General features: G+C 43.0%; 1 protein-coding gene across 5 annotated transcripts in view; it reads right to left on the reverse strand.

The window, feature by feature from the left end:
- Positions 1 to 6,950: 6,950 nt before the first annotated feature.
- The window catches only part of CCDC34 (coiled-coil domain containing 34), a 49,130-nt gene continuing 34,460 nt past the window's right edge, over positions 6,951 to 21,620 (reverse strand). For 3 of the 5 annotated variants that reach the window (XM_088470470.1, XM_088470469.1, XM_088470471.1), the window contains 3 exons: positions 14,759 to 14,917; positions 12,918 to 13,059; positions 6,952 to 7,805 (listed from right to left, as the gene is read on the reverse strand). In XM_088470470.1, the coding sequence (XP_088326596.1) occupies positions 7,588 to 7,805; positions 12,918 to 13,059; positions 14,759 to 14,917 (519 nt within the window). In that variant the 3' untranslated portion in view covers positions 6,952 to 7,587. Of the gene's footprint in view, positions 7,806 to 12,917; positions 13,060 to 14,758; positions 14,918 to 21,620 lie in introns of all 5 variants that reach the window. The other 2 variants (XM_088470468.1, XM_088470467.1) reach the window with 1 other exon arrangement.

Genomic DNA, 21,620 nt, shown 5'->3' on the forward strand with positions numbered 1-21,620 from the left:
GGGGTGACACCACACTTTTTGTCCACCCGATTTTGCCGCTAGCAGCACTAGTGCTGGTAGTACATATAGGGAAAAGGGCATGCCATTTTTTCTTTATTTATCTTTAGAGGTAATGCAAGAGCCTTGCTAATGATCATAATCCTCAGCACAGATTGTGCGCCAGGGAGAGGCAAGTCGAAACTGCAACTTCCTCAACTCTGCTTGGGCTATGTCCACCTGCTTTTGCCATCCGGTCTCACTAAGCGCAGAGTCAGCAACTGGGAGAGACATCAGACTGCATGTGGGAGACGTACTCCATTCTACTGTGTATGCGCTGTACCACTAAATGAAGCCTTTTCCTTTACACTTGCAAAAGTTAAGTTTTAGGGGAGAGACATCAACACAAACAGGTCTTGTATATTTTGTGCGTAGTGCTGGACTGCTGCTAAGACTCAGCCAGCCATGAACCCGTACCGCTCAACATTTCGTTTTGTCCTGATGGGACAAAATGGATGCACCACCAAAAAGGGGTGTGGCTGCATCATGTGGTGACGTGTCTATAGCTTTAGGCCACCCCCAACCTCTGCCCTCCACAGAAAACTCCAGAAATTCCACATGTACCAGCAACAGGTGCACACAGTACCTAGTACCTTCGGCGTAACTACCATATATGCAAGGGGTGCAGCTGCTATGGGGCCAGGAGCTGAGGGGGGCCCATCTTCCTTGTCAAAAGGTACATGTGTTACATACATTTTTTACCACTGGGTGGTACTTTGGGTCCTTCAAATACCTAATTACGCCCCTGCCTGGTACAACAGTACCAGGATATACCCCCAGCCATAATCCTCACTATACAGACTGCAGGATAGTCCCTTTGCATCGGCCCTGTTCAGCCAGGAGAGGACAGTTGGAAGGTATGTGGAATAGACAGAATTGGAAGGGACAGGAAATAACTGTTTTGTTCCTATGGGGCCCATTTATCATTCAATATTTGAGGTAAAATCCCCGAAAACACACGTTTTCAGGGGTTTACCTCAAATACTAAGTATCCCCAGGACGTATGAAGGAGGGACCGCAGCAGGTATCGGAGATACCTGCTGCGATCCCTCAATTGCCGCTGGCAGCCGCCTCCTCCATAGCTTTCAATGGGGGATGCAATGCTGCCAAATGTACCAATATCCGGAATGCGAAGCATTCCCGATATTGGCCCCAGCAGCTAATGCCATCTGAAGATAGCATTAGCCGCTGTAGTCTATAGGCACTTACCGCATATCAGCCAGCAGAGGGATCTCCCAGATTAATTTAGGAGACATTTGTCCCTCTCATTCACTGTCTCCAGATTGATGGACCATACAGGCCAACCAATGGGAGCAGAGAGTACAACCCTGCTATGCTATGACTGGTGAATGGCTTCCCATCACTTTAAAGACCACAGGAGCAGTAAATACATTAATAGGGTCACCAGCAAAGATCAGGGAACTGCAATGTAAAATGTCACTAGAGATTTTGAGGTCTGCATTATACAGCACATTATAGTAGCTATTATTAGAAGTGGTGGCTAGAAAACACTATTTTATATCCGTCTTAAATATGCCCTCTGTAATGTATATCGTAATTAAAAGGTTCCTTGCATTGTATATGGATCACTAGAATGTGACATCGATGCTGTGTAGATTTAGGTGATCATAAGCTGGGTACACACTAGACGATATATTGGACGATTTGTCGTCTAGAGGCGAATTGGAGCGTCAAATCTTCCAGTGTGTACGTACTATTGCGCGCTCCCGTGCGTCGTATCTTCAGATATGCCTGCAGTGCAGGCCAATCTGGAAGATCCACCAGACGACACCATGCTTCTGGATGCAGCGGGGAAACGATATATCGGCCAGAGGATGCAGTGTGTATGATATATTGTACACCAGAGGATGCAGTGTGTACGGCCCACTCGATATATCCTGCCGTCGTCGCTGGGTACACAGAATGTCAAGTGTGTGTACCCAGCTATATACTTCAGCTCATGGGGGAACGGTGCAAGTTTTTAAAAAGTCTTCGTCGATTTTGGCCATAGAACTGACAGAAATATAATATGTAACACATTTTAATAAACAAAAAATTTAAAAGAAATCCAACATTTGCAAACAGCTACTAATATGCTGTACAGTAATCAGCTTCCAGGCTAATTCAACACTGACAATTAATAATGCAGCATGACCATAAATCACATTAATACCTGCAGCCTCTTAACATTTCATGCACTGAAATTAGGCAGCACAAAGACATCACTAACTTTTATATGTTATGCCAACTACTTAACCGATGCCCTGTTTAAGCACTTTCCAAGCAAAGATCCCACAGTCCTTAGATTCAGTATTTCTCAGGATGATGAGGTCTAATAAGGCTGGTTTCACACGAGCATTAACAGATGTCACGTTGTATCACGCAGAAGAACAGAGGCCATCGCGACCATCCGGCTTGCGACGAGACACTTGTGGTAGGGTCTCATTGCCGCAAGCCCTAGAGTGCTTTCGGCTCTAACAGCCGAAAGCACTCCCACTGACCACTTGTGATGTCAGTGGAGCCGGCCCAAGACGGTAGGCGTTCCCAAAGGAACGCCTCCGTCTGGACAGCCATGCCCTCGGCCCGCCCACCAAAGGGGGCGTGCTGTCACTCAATATCGACAGCACACCCCCTTTGGTACGAGATCCGGAGCGACGGTTTGCCCGTCGCTATCCGGGTCTCGCGCATGCGCTGGGCCACCATCGACCCGCTCGCGAGCGGGTTGTGAATCAGGCCCAGTGTTCTGAAACCCAAGTAGAGACATATGCACAGTGACTGCTGCACTAGTACTCTTAGGGGTGAATTCAATACTGAGTAATTGCCGTCAGACAGCACTAAGAGGTGCATTTGCACGCATTATGGAAAACCAAACATATTTAGTGATCTTATGTGCGATTTAGAAGCAGACTAAAGGGGGGCATGGCCTGGCTGGTAACCTAAGCAGACGTGCTGAAGCTGAGCTTCTGCTCTTTACAACAAAAGGGGCCCTTTTGACACTCCATTGCGGGTTATCCTGCATACTTGGTGCCCTCCTGGGGTTCTGCTGTGCTCCTGTGCTGCCGTCCGACCTCCGGAGTGCCTTTCTGCCCCTGGCATGATCGCGGCCTGTTTCCCGCGAAGAAGCCACGGCCTTGAGTTCGGGACGTCATCACCGCCGCACGCCGACGAGTGACCTGGCTACTCTACATACCCGGTGCCCTCCTGAGCTTCTGCTGAGCTCCTGTGTTGTCGCCCAACCTCTAGAGTGCCTTCCTCCCCCTGGTTTGATCGCGGCCTGCTTCCCGCAGAAAAGCCCCGGCCTCCAGTCCGGGGTGCCCAAGATGCGGCTGCTCAGTCACCACCACCGGGTGGCTTGGCAGAATTGCCCTTGGAGCCTTCTGTCCCGGTGGACTCCCCTGCAACCTTCTCTGAGCCCCTGACGGCGGATGCACCTGTCTCCGCCAGATGCGGGGAGCCACCATTTTGGCCTCTTTGACACTCTGCGGTGGTCCCTTCCACATGGTCTGGGTGCGCTGACAGTGGACCTCTGGCCTGCTTCCCTAATACAGCTGGTGAACAACCATTTCCGCTGCTGTGGATGCTGCAGGAAGCTGGGTCCCTGCCTTTGAATGTCCAGTGTGGTCTGCTTTACTGGCTCTCCTGACTGTGAGATCCCTTTGGCTGGAGATCGGTGTGGATGCTGAAGAGGGGTGTACTTCGGTGGCTCCTGTACCTCATCACCATATAGCCTCTCTGGTGCGGGGGTGGGGACCGAAAATCCTGCTGGAAATCAGTGCTTCCTGCCCCTGGGTGATCCTAGCCGGAGTTTGCTCAGGAATGACGAGGGACCTTGCTAATCTACATACCCTCCCCAGGTAACCTTGTTCTGGCTATTTTCTTACTTATTAACAACCTCTTAGTAAATTTATTAAATTTTCCCTATTCATTTTACCTACCTCCCTTCTGTGTGTTCCGTTCCTCTTGATCCCTCCTATCCATACAAGTCTTACCTGACCTTTCCTTCTTCCCCTGCTTATTCACTTGTGTGCTGCCAATTAGAAGCAGACTAAAGGCCCCCAACACACTGAGCGTTATAGCAGACGTTCTGACGGTTTTGAACGATATCACCGCTATATCGTTCCGTATGTGGGCATAATATCGCCCGCTGCACACTCCCAGGGGTCGTCCATCGCTCCTCCAGATCTTTCTGCATGTTCAATTGATCTGGTGGAATCGACGAACGGTCCCACGAAGCGCTATGCGGGTGGGCAAGGGGGATGCCGGCATATCGGGCAGTTGGCCACCGGATCGTTCCTTGTAGGGGACCGTCCGATATGTCAGACGACGAATCGGCCGTCGCATCACAAGGTGCATATCACAGCGTGTATGGGGCCCCTTATTATGGGTCAAACCACACAAGATAACATGTTTAAGACTGCACAATTAGATACCTTTATGGGAAAAAAAATCAACTCAAAAATCGGGATGGTGGCAAAATACAAATTATTCAGATTAAGTACACACATCAAACCACCAATAAAAAACTATAGGGTTTTTGAAACATGGCCCTGATAGGCAAGGCAGTTCAAAGAGCATTCTGTTTAAGCTATCTTGCCTATCAGAACATGGAAAACCTAATTAAAGTTAACAAAAAAGCACCTCCCTTCAATTGCCTAAAAGACCAACGCTACTTCGCACAGGGGCCAGTTGCCTTGGATGGGTTGAAACAAAAGTCCAGACGCCTGTAGCTAGAGAGTCCAGATCAATGGAGAGTCACACTGGAGCGCTTTCGTACCCCTAGCCATTGGGTAGTTAAGTTCTTGCACTACGATGGATAGATGACCTACTTGTGTATCATTCCCTTTAGTATGCTGGAAAAGAAACGCCATTGTGAAAACTTGCCCACCGCTGTCTGTACGTAGAATTCTAAATAAACGCATATCTGATTTGTTAAAATGGGAATGCCGTTATTCTATAGTTGCGTTGTCATGAGGGATTTCCTCAGCTGAAAGAAGTATAAAAGGTAGCCACAACACAAAATTCTCTCAGGTTTCTGTCTGATCCAATTTATGCTGAAACCAAAAAGATTTCCCATTATCCCTTTATTAAAATAAATAAAAAAAAGTTTAATGAGTTCAGTAATCTGCACCTTCATTTGAGAACCACTGAAATATAGGCCTATAAACCATCAAATCTTGCACATGGTACTGAAATGTGCTATTCATATAAAGTCCAGAAGCTTGTTAAAAATATTTTTAAAGTAATATTTAAGGTTCTAATTTAAGCAGTACTAATGGAAAAAACAGAACATTTGTTATTTCCACTTTCCTACTGTATAATGCATATTACATACAATGCAAGTTATTCATTTCACTACCAGAATAAATCCCCATGGGTTCTGCAATAAAACAACCAAAAACTCGCAAATTTACTTGGGCAACACAAAGTTATATATAGTTATATATATATATATATGTGTGCCTGGTTTGATCAACACACAGACAATTGTGAAATAAGGACCGCTACAGAGATATAAGATTCCACTTTCATGAAGTGGTTAAGCTTCTAAGCAGCACATATCATATGGAGAAAATACATGAGCAGTACACCATTTCTTTATGCTCATACTCATCGTCAGGGACCATGATAAAGAGTGGCAGTGAGCTACAGCAAATCCCACATCTACCCACACATATACAAACTTATTTATCAGCTACAATCGTCAGAGCTACCTATTAGAAAAAAAAAAGGTAAAACATATATTATATATTTTTTTTTTATTATTCAAAACATATAAGTTTCATTATTGTTACTAGCTACATAACATTTTGTTCGTTATGTGACAGTAAGAATTTTTACGGCATTTTATTTTTTGGTTCTCTGAAAGCAGTACTAGACTAAAACCCCATCAGTCCTGGGAAGGGGAAGAAAAATGAAAATTAAAACATTTCTTTCGAAAACAGAAAAATATTTGAAGGTTACTAATGAAAAAAGCAAATATGAAAAATAGTGTAAGATAATAAAAAAAATAAAAAATAAATTCAACCCTGTATTTCAAGCATTACAAGTCCATACCAAGCTTTGTAGAAACAACACTCAGTGCAAAACAATGCCCGGGGGGGAAAAATTGTCATCCAGTGATCACAGACGACACTATATGCGCTGTGACAATGAAGGTGATTACTTATGTGATCAGCTATAAAGACCCGTCAGTCACACAGACAAACTAAAAGCATTCTTTTACAAGCAAAGTTTGCACAATCAACAGTTTTACCTCCACATTTTTACTCTGGTTATTCAATACCATGCATTTTACAGGAGACATTTCCTTAAATGATAGTATATTCATTAGAAGGGATTACTAAGCACAATGGAAGCAAACTCTGCTTGAAAGAAATGTCACAGCCCGATTTGCTGGAACATTTCACACATTAATTAACAAATGCCATTTGAAAACTCGTTCTTAAGTCACATGTCTTAATTTGTCTACTTTATTATCAAGATTGATATTAAGGTATTAATAGGGGCTTTATTTTCATGCTTGGGACAGGAAGCTGGTGCTAGTTAAATTCACATTACCAAGCCATTTAAATATTTAACTTGTCCCTGCTGCATATACAAATTTCAGTCTGATGCCTTAGGCGTACAAATCATTTCCTCTGTCTTCTGCTTAAACAAATATACAGTCACATAAATATGTGCTGTACAACCGCACGTAAAGGAATATTAGTAAATATTTTTTTTTCACCATAGATATTTAGATGTTCACAATATATCATATAACTGCAAATTACAATGCGTATTATTTTAACATTATTACATATTAAAAAAAACAAAGAGAAAAATACAATCAACATGCAATTAGTTGTTTAGAACTTTATTTGTAGCAATTTAGCAGTTTTGTTAAAAAGCATTGAAGCCCTAAAACAGGATTTAAAACAAATCATCAAAAAATATAAAAGTTTGTGTTGCTTTATTAGAAAAAATATCAAAAGGGCAAATATCACATTTTGGGATTAGCTTTTAGATCTAAAAATACAAAAATAGTTTCTACAGAGTTCACTCGCAGCACTTTAATAAATGTAAACTGAAAAGGCAAATACAGTTCATATAAATTAGCTGTAACCTAAGCGACTTTTAGTTCTGTTTTGTGTTCAGAACATAAATATAAATACGCAATGAATAGAGATAATCACAGATGTAATTTTAAAGAATTTGTCACCAGGGTCCAATTGTGTAAAAAAAAAAAAAAAATTGGGCAGGAGCAAGGAGCGTGCGGGTGACGTCCGTTGATTCTAATCGTGCTTCAACATAAACAAACTCCCCAAAAAGGAGTTACTACTTTGCTGTAGCCGACCACAGATATTTCAGGTAGTTTAAATTCACGATGTGTGCTCGAGGAATCACATATTGACTCTTACTGCCATACAACAATCATGTATCACACACACATTTTGAAACTAGGGCTGATGGTCTTGAGTTTAATTTTTCTTAATGACCAATAATTACCTGCAGTTCCCCTTAATAACTAGCTGGAAGATCATGGGCATGTATTATCCTATTTGGTGAACATTATCTTTTGAACTTTCCTCCCCCAACTTGAAGATTGTCCTTTGGTTTGTACAGTGATGCTATGCTAGATCTATATGGCTGGCTGGAAACTGCTCTTTTCTTCTTCTTCCCAGACTGGTTTCTCACAGCTTCCTTTGGCGGTGGTGGTACATGAATAGGTTTCCATGGGATGGGATTATAGAAATCTGGGGCAGGATAGGAGGTTCCATCATAGTATCCTAAAATAAACAAATAAGAATGAGACTTGTGGGTAGATGAATGAGTAAAGAGAGGGGGAAGGAGGTGCAGACAGCACATCTGTCCTATTAGGAATACATATACCAGAGGTTCCCAAACTCTGTCCTCAAGGAACCCTAACAGTCCAGGTTTAAAGGATATCCATGATTGACCACAGGTGACTTAATTACTACCTCAGTCAATTTGATTTTACCCCCTATGCTACACCATGGATATCTCTAAAACTTGAACTGTTGGGGTGCCTTGAGGACCGTGTTTGGGAAACACCTGGTATAAACTGTTATCTTAACTCTCCAGGTGGTTATTTATTTATTTTTATATAAAGTTTATTAAGACTGTTAATTTAGGCTTATATATTGTGCCTCAACAGCACGTCAAACAGCTAGAATAAAGTCACAATACACAGGTTCCTGCATTGCTGTCTACATATTACAACGGACACTTATATGGTCTGTCCTTGATACATTGATATAATGTGTTAGTATTAGGGCCCCATCTGATGGGGTTCACCTTGCCGTGGTGGATGGCCAAACATGTGCCAAGAAACTCACTATACTCCAATTGTAGAGTTTACCATAAATATAAGGGTGGTTCAATAAATAAGGTAACATTTATTCAAATCGTACATCTATGTATAATCAATAGTATGGCCTTGGTACAGTTTTTTTTCCACATAGCACCCATACTTGTTTAAGTATTTGTTCCAAAAGGTACACCAAGGCACCATCTCCCGGCAAAGAAGAAACCAGCGTCAAGTGCTTAAAGCCAGTATTTGACAGCTTGCTGAACTTCACCGTTGGTTGTGAATCGCCTTCCACCCAGGTGCTTCTTCAATGGTCCAAAGAGATGGAAACCATAAAGGTGCCAGGTCAGGGCTGTAGGGAGGATGGTCCAGTACCTCCCAATGGTAGCTAGCTGGATCACCGCTCATCTTGAACATCTGTACTGCAGTTATCAAAGTCAGTACAACAAATCGAAACCATGACGTTATCACAGTATACCTTGACAAGTTGACAATGAACTTCAGCTGCTGATATGCCCTTTAGATGCAAAAATCTGATGACACTTCAATATCTGACCATGTTTCCGCCAGCCCCACCATGTTACAACTGATGTTGGGACAGTATGACTGATATGACGTTCAGTCTAATGGCCGTGAGGGGAAGCAGTGATCTACCTGCTTTGGCCTGGTGAAAAATTAGAATGAAATAGAGAACACTACACACGTGAGAATGTTATCTACTTTTTCAACCACTCTTGTATTCTGACTAACTGAATTCTTAGTGCTTAGAGCAGATGATCCCAAAATCGCTCCTCAAGGCACCCAAACAGGCCAGGTTTTAAGGATATCCATGCTTGACCACAGGTGACTTAATTAGTACCTCAGTCAATTTAATTTAACCACCTGAGCTCAACCATGGATATCTTAACTGTTGGGGTCCTTGGAGGACCGCATTTGGGAACCTCTGGCTTAATGTGTGCACCTGTAATTTCTTTTTCTTGCATAATCATGTCTATTACCCTCAGCAACCTAACAAGTTCCGATGTCTGGCCACTTCCCTTTTCGTAGTTTGTGCTGATTATTTTATTATCATTTTATTCCTCATACAGATATGCAGAACACCTGAAAGTGATGTGTATAACTATTAATGAACACGGCATCTAACGCACTACAGGCCTGATTCAGAGTTACATGCAAGTCCACTCTGCCGATGAACCTTGATATTTTTAGGCACTGCGCATGCGACGGAGCCTGCATATAAATCTTTTAGCAGCTACGGGGATTTCAGAGTCATTTGAATTTTAGGCACATCTCCACTTGCGGCTTAGTAGGTGTAACTGGGGGTTTACAGTTAGGTGAAGCGTGCTGTGGGTGCATAGGCTGAATTTTGGGTAATTCAGAATTGTGCGTATGCAGAGATATAACTGATTTTCAACGTATCTCTTGTACTAAGGATAGAGCTGGTACTAGTCCACACTGATCGTGATCAGTGGCGTCACTCCCCGCGGAGACACCTGGTGGGGGGAGAGAAGCCATGCTCGCCGCGCAGCAGCCAAAAAGGGGGCATGGTCTCAGGGAAGGGGCATGGCCTTGCGGCCAGAACAGCGGCCCGTGGTTATCAATGGGGTGGTGGGGGGTACCAGAGGTGCTGGCAGTGTCGGCTCCATCACTGTGACAGGAGCCGACACTTAATGCTACAGTGCAGCACCCGGCTCCTGTCACTGAGAGAAAGCCTGCACCTTGGTGTCACCCCTCGGCGGGTGACCGCCGGGTGGGTGCGGCCCGCATCCCCCGCGTGACGCCACTGATCATGATTAAGATTCATGGGGTCTAGCGCTCCCGCTAGGCTATTTTAGCAGGGCACCGTTCCCTGCCAGATTTCGAAACTTCAAAATGCGCCCTGCCTTTATGGCAGTGCCCTGCAGAAACAGCCTGCCAGGGGGGCCGGGTGCTGTCCCCACCCATGGGCTGCAGTGTCTCGCAGAGGGGAAAAATTGTGGTGCAGCGCTCACCATCGGTAAGAGCTTTGGGCAGACCAGCATGTCCATAAGTACTGGGCACAGCCACAAGAGTGATGAAAAGGGGGCATGTCTTAAGGTTACATACCCTTTTCTTGTGGCCACACCCCTTTTCAGGCAAATGCCGGACCTAGAAAGAACACTGAGGGGGCGATGTGGTCACATAGACTCAGCCAACTACGAATTGCAAAAGACGCAATTTAAGAAGTTTGAAAGTTTATTTAAGTGTAAACTCTCAGAATTAATAAGGGGATTTGAAATTACATTTCCAATATATTTGAAGCGGATTTATGGAAGTAAATTTATTATATTATTAGTAAGTTTCCCAAACACAAAAGTTAGCATGCTCTATCCACTGCCCTGGAATAGTACCCCGCTGAGGAGTCTAGGCATTAACATCCCCCCTTCCATAGCTCTTCCTCGTTACAGAGACTTTGCAGGCAGTCAGCAGGGCAGTTAGAGTGAAGAGATCATAACGTCTCCATATATTTAAGTAAGTTTAGTTCCTGATTTTCAGAAAAAGGAGGAACCAAAAATCTGCAGCCCTCTTTTTTTTTTGTATACTGACATTTCTTTGTAATCCCCTTCCTACCTACTATACTTCCATATAATCTAATGTTGGTGAGCTTTAATGGCCTCAAACGAGGACCCTTGAACGTTGTACACAACATTCACAGGGAATTCGGTGTACAAATCAAATAAAATCTTGTGAAATAAGAGTTGTAACATTATCAAGTATTTCCTGGAGTTACATGTGCAGCAGCTACTGGGGAATATCTATCCTAGATCTCCCCTTCTGTCAGCACTCATAGACCCAGTGTAACCCAGATCTAGCAGTTGCTCGCATGTCAGCTACCGTTAGATCAAGGTTGCACTCAATTTATCATTGTTGACACTAGGGGAGTCCCGAGAGTCTGAACGAGAAAGAAAAAGACTCGGCTATACATTAAAGCAAGGCAGTGGAGAATGACACATTAATGGAAGATAGGAAAGGCTGACACACATCGCATGACAAGTACAGTCATGAACTTCAGCTGGTTGCCCACAAGTCACTACCCGTAATCTACAAACTTGACAGCTATACCAAAACAATGGGCTAGTTGAATTCTCCATCACTTTAAAAGCACTGCAGCTGTATATTAGGTAGAGGGCCCCATTTTTGCTTTGTCTTTTAAGTGAATTATTATTTATACCATGTCTCTATGCATTTCAATGAAACATGAAGGTTATCTACCAACCATGTGTACAAGTGTGACAAAGAACCTAGCTCTGACTCTCCAAGAAAATTGAGCTGGAGTGACCCGTGATTGACTAGCAACGTTCTGGAATACAGATGCCCAGACACTGGTTGACAGGAGGAATGTGTGAAGCTCACAATGTCAGTATGTATCACCCATAAGACCTGTGCACAAAACAGCTCAGTGCAGACTAGAATGCAAACTCTGGCATATGTTCTGTACTGGGGAGGGCATTTTGAGACGGCAATGGAAACTGTCAGCACTTTATGAGCTTCCAACAAAGGTATGAAAAGCATGCCCGGCCTGTCTCCACTCCACAAAGGCAGTAAATGTATTTACCATGTTAAAACGCTACTATTGTATAACTTGTAAAACTTTAAATGGAAAAATCATTGTACTTTTGTTTGTACGCTTGTAAATAAAAAAAAAATAAAAATACATTTGTTAAAAGTAGAGTCGAATACAGTTGTACATCACAATTTACTTAATATTAACAATTAACAAATACGATACTTAGATTTTGTCCTCTGCCTCATCATATGTTGCTTTCAGACTAAACAGATTTGCTGACTGCAGCAATAATGGCAATATATTTATATATATATATATATATATATATATATATATATATAATGAAGAGGACTACAAGCAAGGCTTACGAGTAGGAACTATATAACAAATTACTAAATAGAATAATAGTTTTATCTTATTAAATAAATTGCAAACTTCTGTTATTTAAATTTTTTTATACATCATAGTAACAATTATACTTCGAGTATCGTTTTCTTTCAAGTATAACTGTAGAAGTCAGTCTGCACCCTGGTAAATTATCAGCTAAACACATGCGTTTGGGGATTTTTCACCTCTTATCAGGGTTTCAGAACTTTTTGAGGCGTTTGAGTCTCTCTATAGACAGCGGGAAGAATATGGATTTAAAAATAAATATAAAATTTAAAAAAAGAATTATTGCTGCAGAGAATAGCTCTCATTTAATCAACAAGTTTCATCACTCACAACGAGTGATAAAACTCGTTGCGTATGATAAATGGTGCTCCAGCCAATCAGCTGTCAACGGTCATCTGTTTGAAAAATGACAGCTGGGAGCTGATTGGCTAGAGCATTATTTACCATACGCAATGAGTTTTATCACTCGTGAGTGATAAAACTCATTGATAAATTAGGCCCAGGGAATGAACAATGATAATTAAATATATATTTCCTGGAAAATGTGCATGCTTCACAAATAAAAAATGCAAGTAAAATGTTGAAAAAAAAAAAAAAAAATCTCAATAAAAAAATTGGGTGTCTATGGCCTAGTTTTCAGCTAACATATACCTATTAGTTTTCCATTGACATAGCCATAGCTGTTTGACGTTGGACGTGGCCTATTTTTGGCCTGTTCTAGCCACTCCTTGAACATCTGATCGGCCTTCTCCTTCTTCTCTCTTTGCTCGGCTTCACGTTTCTCCTCTTCTTCCTGCACAGAAACACATCAGATCCCAATTACCTGCTCATTACCTCTGCCCTCCTGTCCCCTCTGCAAAACAAAAACCCTTCAAACCTCATATCAGGAGTCTAAACACCTACTTCATAAGTTGCTAGTATAAAATCAAATATGCTGAATGTTCTAGATTGCTTTCATCTAGAACACAGATGCCAGTCCGACGTGCCATGTGATACGCGCAATAGATGCTTCCCAGAGCACGATGTGCTCTCTCTACCGACTGCAAAGACAGGTCTGTTTCCGATCACACTGCAGTTCATTAAAACAAACAAAAAAAAATAAAAATTATATATATCGGCTGCTCTGCAATCTCTCTCAGGCCTTATACCTCATCAAAGTTTGTTATTTGCGTTTTTACAAACGTTCAATAAATAAATTCATGGAACTTATTAATATCCTCCAGGTTTCCCGGAGGGATTGTAATTCAAGGTTACAGGAATGTGCTGCACCCACAAAATGGTTAAATAAAAAGGCATGGGTCTCCGGAAGGGCTAGCTCAATTACCAGAAAGAAAATTAAATTTTTAGCTCGTGCTCAAGGGTTTTACTTCATGGAATTGCTCTCTGTTCAGTAAGAAGTTCTTTTTGACTTGTGTTTTTAGTAATTGTATAGCGAGACACTCTATAATCTGATTCTAAATATGTTAATTATCTCTGTAAGTTATACCGACTTGGTAATGAAATTATATTACTACAGAAAATGCTGGTTTTAGTATCATCTATTTTGCTGGTAAAAAGGTATCAAAACCATTACAAAAAATCTGAATGATAATAATAATAATAAAAAAATACTACTAACAACAATAATAATAATACTTCTATTGTAGCTTTCAAGCCAGAAAAGAAAATGTAATGTACGAAGTTATATGTTTAATACAATACATTCAGTAAATAAATACATCTGTGTATATGTATAGGGGTATTTAAAACATACTAAATTGCATTTATGAGGATTTGAGATCTATTGTAAGCAGCTGACCAGTTTAATATAATGGAATACAATGGATAGAGCTATTTTTGATCTGAACCAATAATTATGAGCTTGCAACCTAATCAGTATACAAAGATTAGGCATAGCAATAGGGAAGAGGTGCCTACGGGGTCTTGCTGTGGTCTTCTCCTCCATACTCACTACAATGACAAATAGGAAGTTTATTGTACGCCTGTTGTATTGTTTTGCTGCCCATTCTATCCAGCTGTCAAATCGCTGCAGTCATCTACCACCTCCTTTACACAGAACAATCTCTGACAAGCCTGGAGTAATCCCTGGTTCCCCCGCCAATTAAGGGAACAGAAGCAAGTTGACAGCTGGGCAATTCAATATTACATCAGCGAACTTTCTGTTTACAGGAAACTGCTTTTAATGAGTACATTTCTCCATGTGGTTGTTGTGGTGGGAAGGGTGGGGGTCTCATCAATATTTCCCTATGCAGCCCATTATTTTCTAGCTACACCCCTGAGCTCAATAATCTAACCAAATGTCTCAGTGGGGTCATAGGTTCTAGGAAACGGATGGCTGCATTCTAATGAATGTTGCTTCCTCCACTGTGTGTTCCACAGGTGCACCTTCAGATGTATTGGTTGTGGACCTCACTGCATTTGCAATAAAATATGGATTATAAATACATTTTATAAGACATTAATGAGCATTTGTGAACTCTTATAATACAGACCTTTTCTTTTCTCTTCTTCTCCAGCTCCTCCTCTTTCTTTTTACTTATCCACTCTTGATATTTCTCTTTGCTCCTCTCTTGTAAGGAACATTTCCTCTGTTCTTCCAGTTCTTTTTCCTGGAGCTCCAGCAGAAGTTTCTGTTCCTTCTCCTTTCTTTCCTACATTGAAGGGGCAGAAACATGCTAAGCTGTTTGTTGTTAGAGAGATCACAACTTTCCACGCCAAACACAAGGCTGGTGTAAAATCAACTCTGTGTTATAAAGCATTTACATAAATACTATAGCCAAATACTATATGTGGGCTATGTATGTGAAAGCCTCATCATGAATACAGAACTGGACACATTTATATAAGATGGAACACAGTGGCCTGGTAAACTTGATGTCCTGTCCTGCACACAACAAACCAACTGGTGTCTTTCTTCCATGGTCCTACAGAAGGATCAAGACAAAAGCCTGTAATGCCTACAGGTTCATATAAAAGTGTGTTGCCCTAGGGGACAATAAACACCACAAGAAAATTAGAGGATCAAGGATGGAAATCTGTGCCATGCCACCCACCTAGAAGACCTCTTCCAATGTAACTTTTTAGCATCCAAGTCAGGTGGTGGGTATGTCTCTCCAGGGTCAGTCACCCTCCTCTAGATCAACATACCCATTACTTGCCAAGGGTTATAACAGAGAGGAGTGCGAGTGGTAACAGAGGAGAGATGGTGCCAGGGGATAATTTAAATATTAGCATATTAAACATCGTACATAGTTGCCAAAAACTAACACTACTAGAAACCCAAACTTTCAATTAATAAATTAAACCAGTTGTGAGAATGAATGGGTTTTAACCCACAGCAATCATATCAGTTTCTACCTGCCTAGTGGAAATTACAAGCAAACATCCGATTGCAGTCCATGATCTAAAGCATATCTGTGTCACAGACATTACACTAGTTAGCAGTGTAACAAGAAAATGGAATACCTTTGAAAAGGACATGAACTTTAATCTGGTAAAAGTGTGCCTCCAAACTTCATCCTAAGTGTTCAAATTTAACAGTGACTTTTGAGGACATTTTGTTTTTTTTACACAGAAAAATAAGAGTTATGGTAGACTTACCTTTGTTAACTCTTTCTCTTTGAGGTCCGTAGGGTCCACAGGGATACCAAGGGGAAAATTTTTGGAGTGATCCAGGCACCAAACAGTTAAGCTCTCAGATCCCAGGATGCCTTGGGTCCTCCTCCACATATATCCCCGCCCCTAGCCACAGGCATACAGTTTTGTAAAGAAGCCCAAAGCAGGAGAAGGAAAGAGGAGAAGGAAGGACAATATACACCAGAAACACTCTCTCAGAAGATGAGGGAATCCATGACAGAGAGAAAAATTACCCAATGCAGCCAAGTGCGTCAGGGTGGGTCCCCTGTGGACCCTATGGACATCAAAGAAAAAGTTAACAAAGGCAAGTCTACCATAACTCTTATTTTCTTCTACAGGGTCCACAGGGGATCCACGGGGATACCATGGGGATGTCCTAAAGCAGTTCTCCTAAGGGTGGGGACGCTCCTCAGCAGAAAGGAGAATCCACCGCCCAAAGGAAGCATCCTGAGAGGCAAACGTGTCAAAGGCGTGGAACCTAAGAAAGGTGTGGACAGATGGCCACGTCGCTGCCTTGCACAATTGTTCAGCAGAGGCACCATGTCGAAACACCCACGATGGTCCCACAGACCAAGTAGAATGCGCTGTCGCTGTGTTTGGAACAGGGAGATCAGCTTGCGTGTAAACCTGAGAGATAGTCATGCGCAGCCATCGAGCCAGAGTTTGTTTGTTAGCTGGCCAGCCTCGTTTGTGAAAACCATACAACACAAAACGAGAGTCTGATTTTCTAAGCGTTTGTACGATCCACATAGATACAGAGAGCACAAACCACATCCAGGGAGGCTTCACCTACAGAAAGGTCTGAAAACTGGAAGGAGAGAACCACAATCTCCTCATTCACATGAAAACGGGATACTACCTTAGGAAGGTAACCCGCCCGTGTATGTAGGACAGCTGTATCCTGGTGAAAATTCAAAAAGAGGGAGCGACAAGAGAGCACTGCCAAATCAAAGACTCTGCGGGCTGAGGAGATAGCGAGGAGAAAAGAAAAAAAAAGTGTCTTCGCTGTCAAACACTACAAATCTACTGGGTCCAGAGGTTCAAATGGGGGAGCCTGTAGCCCCTTTAGAACCAAAGATAAATCCCTCAGTGCCACCAGTGGGACAATGGTTGGCTGAACTCTGAGAACACCCTAAAAAAAAGTTCTAACACCCGGTAGACAAGCGATCCTTCGCTGGAACCAAACTGACAGCGCAGAAACCTGTACTCTAGGGATGGCCAGGCGGAGGACCAAGGTCTAACCCAGCCTGGAGAAAAGCAAGTACCTGTGAAACCCTAAAAACCTTAGGGTCCTAATTCTGTAATAGATGTGGGCAGAGGAAGTCTTTCGTGCCCTATGCATCGTCTGAATCACAGAGCTGGAGAAACCTTTGGCTCTTAAGATGGAAGATGCAAGAGCCACGCCGTCAAAGACAGACAAGCTAGGTCCGGATTCAAGCAGGGACCCTGCACTAACAGATCCACCCATAGAGGAAGAGGAAACAAAGTGGCTATGGATAGATTCCATATGTCGGTGAACCAATGGCGCCTTGGCCAAGGAGGAGCTATCAGTACTACTGTGCCGCCTTCCTGCTTGCATTTCTTGAGGACCCTTGGGAGGAGGGAAATAGGAGGAAAGCGGTACGCCAGCTTGAAGTCCCACCTCACCGCCAGCGTGTCCACGAAGGCGGCTGAGGGATCTCTGGTCCTGGACCCGTACCTGGGGACTTTGTGGTTGTGACATGAGGCCTTGAGGTCTTCATCTGGTAGGCCCCATTTGTTCACTGGGAGTTGAAAAACCTCCAGCAAGTCTCCAACCGCCGGAGGTACGGACTGCTACGTGGTTCCCCACGAGTGGAGTACCACCTTATCTGCGTCCCCGTGCGTCCGGCTGCGGTCCCGGGCCCCAGCATTGCCGCTAGCCAAGCTCCGCTGGTGTCCACTGAAATCACCAGTCTGGTTATTGGTGTTGCGGTGCCAGCGGGGGTAGATGGAGCAGCAGCACAGGCGTCCTTTAGGAAGCCTAGCGCTGCTTGCTCTGTAGTAAAAAATAAACAAAATAAAACATAAAATAAAAGCTTGGGACTGCTTGAGCAGACCACCTGTTATAAAGGCGCGCCTGAATCCTGCCACACCAAACTAAAAACAGAATGCCTGAGGCTGGGTTTATGTGGGGGAGGACCCGAGGCATCCTGGGAGCTGAATGCTTAACTGTTTAGTGCCTGGATTACGCCAATCACATTTCCCCATGGCATCCCTGTGGACCCCCCAGATTTGCCGACAACGCTAATTTGGAGAAAAGTTTAAATGTTTTAGTCTCTTACTACGAGGGTGATCTACCTTTAGTTATTGTTCAGATTAAGTGTACAATTCAGAGGAGTACAGTCATATACTAAAGGGCAACACCCCAATCCCCAAAGGGTACCGCGTATCAAATACTATACTACACAACTAATAATACTGAAAACAAATTAACAAAAAAAAAAAACAACTGTTATACATGGCAAATGTTTCACCTTAAACACTAAAAAAGAGGAATTTGTTTTAAAACACAGCAAGAGGAAATTAGGTTTTCCTTTGTGCAATCCATGTTTCAGAGGGCATATTTAAATAGTCTTTGGATGTCCTGCACGCTATGTTACACTCTCTCTCTCTGTCTCCAGATGGAAAATCTAAAGAAATATACACACATAAAAAAAAACACAGCAATTCATTCCGTCTCATTCAATTTTAGTTATTTATGCTAAATGTGAGCCCAGCTATTGCATGGCTCTGCGTAATCCCTTGCTTCCCATTTTATTTTTTTTTCTGCTGCTTTATATTCAGCAGAGCCAGAACAATTTCATGACATTGACTGAAGCTTCTGATTTGCTAATTATACCCTTTGCAAATGGCCCCACCAGTTTCTTGGAGCCGCATGAACTAATAGCTGCAATAGCAGACTGGCTGCTTGCCAGGGGAGATAATTGCATCTTTTTTTTGTATTGTCACACACAGCACCGAGAGTCTCCCAAGCCTCATACCTCGGCTCTCTCTATGTGGAAACACCTGGTATGTTTTATATGCGATCTGAATACATATAAAACAATCTTTCACATACTTCATAAAAATTTATAGGCAACGTGGTTTTTAAGGTTGGTTCCTAGATTAAATCGCCATAATCCTTTAATCACAGGGTTTTAAAACAATGCCCAACAATTACTCATAGTCAGTTCTGGTAAATGATCCCACGCACTAAAACTCTGGGCTCTGCGAACGCTGTACACGGACAAAGAACTAGAGCCATCAGAGATGGACGCTATGTTATACTATACAGCTCAAACAATGGTAATCCATTATGTTTCAGTTGACTAATTCCAATTGGCCATTTAAATAATGACTTGTCACAACAATCATTACGGGGACTAAAGATTTTCGGCGGAGGACCTTTATTGCCCCATGCATATAGCAAACAAAAAGAGTAACAAGACCAAGATCACACTATGGATGGTCCCAAAGGCTAAAGATAATCAGCTATGAGGGAAAAAAGTGGCAATTTTAGTTGAGAGGACATTGGAATAACACTTTGAAATGCCAAGAGCCGGCTTCCTGACTGTCTAATCCCGGCAGGGGTCTAATGACAGGCGCCGAAATCCCGACGCCTATAATTTTACCTACGCTGGGAGCCTGATGCCCGGCATACCGAACGAAGGTAAGGCGGGCGTGGACAGCCGCGGCGAGGGGAGGGGCTCCTGGGGGGGACGACTTAGGGTTAGGCACTCCACCGGGAGAGGAAGGTTTAGGCTAGGGGAAGGGGGGGTTAGCGTTAGACACCCCCGGGGGGAGGTTAGGCAACCCCTAGGGAGACTTAAGTTTAGGCTGCGGGGAAGGGGGGTCAGGTATGGGCACTTACAGGGGGGGGATAGGTAAGTAATAGTCAATATACTTACCTGTCGGGATCTTCACTGTGCGATGGTACTCCATACCGATCTCCTTTGTATTGGGGATAACATATTCCTTATGCCGGACAAACAAAATGCAATTATTGTCCCGATCTACTGATTATCGACGGACTGGGCCGATGATTGTACAACTGCATGTGACACTGTATTCACTGCTGCAGCAGACCGCCCAACATTTCCCGTTCCTTCGCAGGGGAGGAACAGGGAAATGTTTCCTCTCCAAGGGAGAAACATGTATTGTGGCCATACACTGAAATAGCTCACAATGTATGGTCACAATATCTGCTGGGTTTCAGGCTGTCAGAAAAAATGTCTGTCAGTCTGATGGACATTTTATCAGACAGTGTATGCCCAGCATTAAACCCAACTCATTTATATAGTGCAAAATAAAAACTAGAATTCTGAACTCCATTTTTAAAAGAACGTTCTAGTGCAGCACTTCTCAACCTGAGGTACTTAATGAGACTTTCAGGGGCATGCGAAAAATATTATGTAATGGCGGAGGGGGGGGGGAAGCAGTGTCCTAATGATCTCTATCCCTGTGAATCACAGTGGAATTATATTATAAACGAGATTATCTGGATTAACTGAGATCCAGATAATTTCTGACATAGCACCCCTGATGTCATTACTTGGGACTATGACAACAATCTATGATAATATATGTTTTACCAGTTCCCAATGGTTGTAGTGTTATTTGTTACTTGTGTACCCTGTACCGTCTTATTCTTTTGCCCTCTGTATGGCAGTGTGAACCACTTGTGGCACTCTATAAATAAAGTTTATTAATAATAATAATAATAATAATAATAATAATAATAAATTCAACATAATAAAGTGAAGAAATATTAGTTGAACATGAAAAAGTATATTCCTGTAATTGTTAAAATATTTAAGAAAAATACTAAGAAAACATGTGGAATATAGGGCCTGATTCAGACGCGTTCGCCAGCGGGTCGATGTTAGGCCACTGCGCATGCGCACGCCGGGGGCGGCTCAGACGTGCGTATGCGCAAGACCCGGCTAGCGACGGGCGCTCCGTCGCCTCGGGTCTCGCACCAAAAGGGGGCGGCTGTCGATTTTGATCGACAGCTCGCACCGTTTTGGAGGCGTGGCGTGGGGGTGGCTTCACAAACGGAGGCGTTCCCATGCGAACGCCTGCCGTTTGTGGGCGGCCCCACTGATATCACCAGTGATGTCAGTGGGAGAGCTTCCGGCTCTATTAGAGCCAGAAGCTCTCTGGGGCTTGCGGTCACAAGACCCTACCACAAGGGTCTCGTCGCAAGTCCGATGGTCTTGACCATCGCGACCATCATCCTGGCCGCTCGCTATAGCTGTGGGTGGTCACCCACAGCTATGCGAGCGGCCAGGAGACCGCTCCAAAAAAAAAAAACGCCCTGATTCAGAGCGAGTGCTCTTTCAGAGTGTCTGGCTCTGAATCAGGGCCATAGTTTTAATGCCAATCTTACACTATTTTTAATTGTAATAAGGCGAGAAATATCTATTTATTATATTGTTGCATTTTTTTTAAATCTTGTTTATAGCACAATGATTACTTTTATATACAGTAACGTCTAAACATTTTATCACATAGCAATTATATTCATTACAGATTTTTTGCATAGCAAATGTTAGGTGTACAATGCAAATGGGCTGCAAGGGGCTACTCAGGTGGGAAATGATTGAGAACCTGGTGCGTATGGAGAGCATTCATATCAGGAAAGCGATCAAGGTGTATTTCAGATTCCGCAAGACACGCCTGAAAGTTGCTGAAGTCCCTCCAGTTCACCTTTCTCCA

Source organism: Taudactylus pleione, unplaced genomic scaffold, assembly GCF_031769625.1.
Source record: "Taudactylus pleione unplaced genomic scaffold, aTauple2 ptg000100l, whole genome shotgun sequence".
Classification (NCBI taxonomy): Eukaryota; Metazoa; Chordata; class Amphibia; order Anura; family Myobatrachidae; genus Taudactylus; species Taudactylus pleione.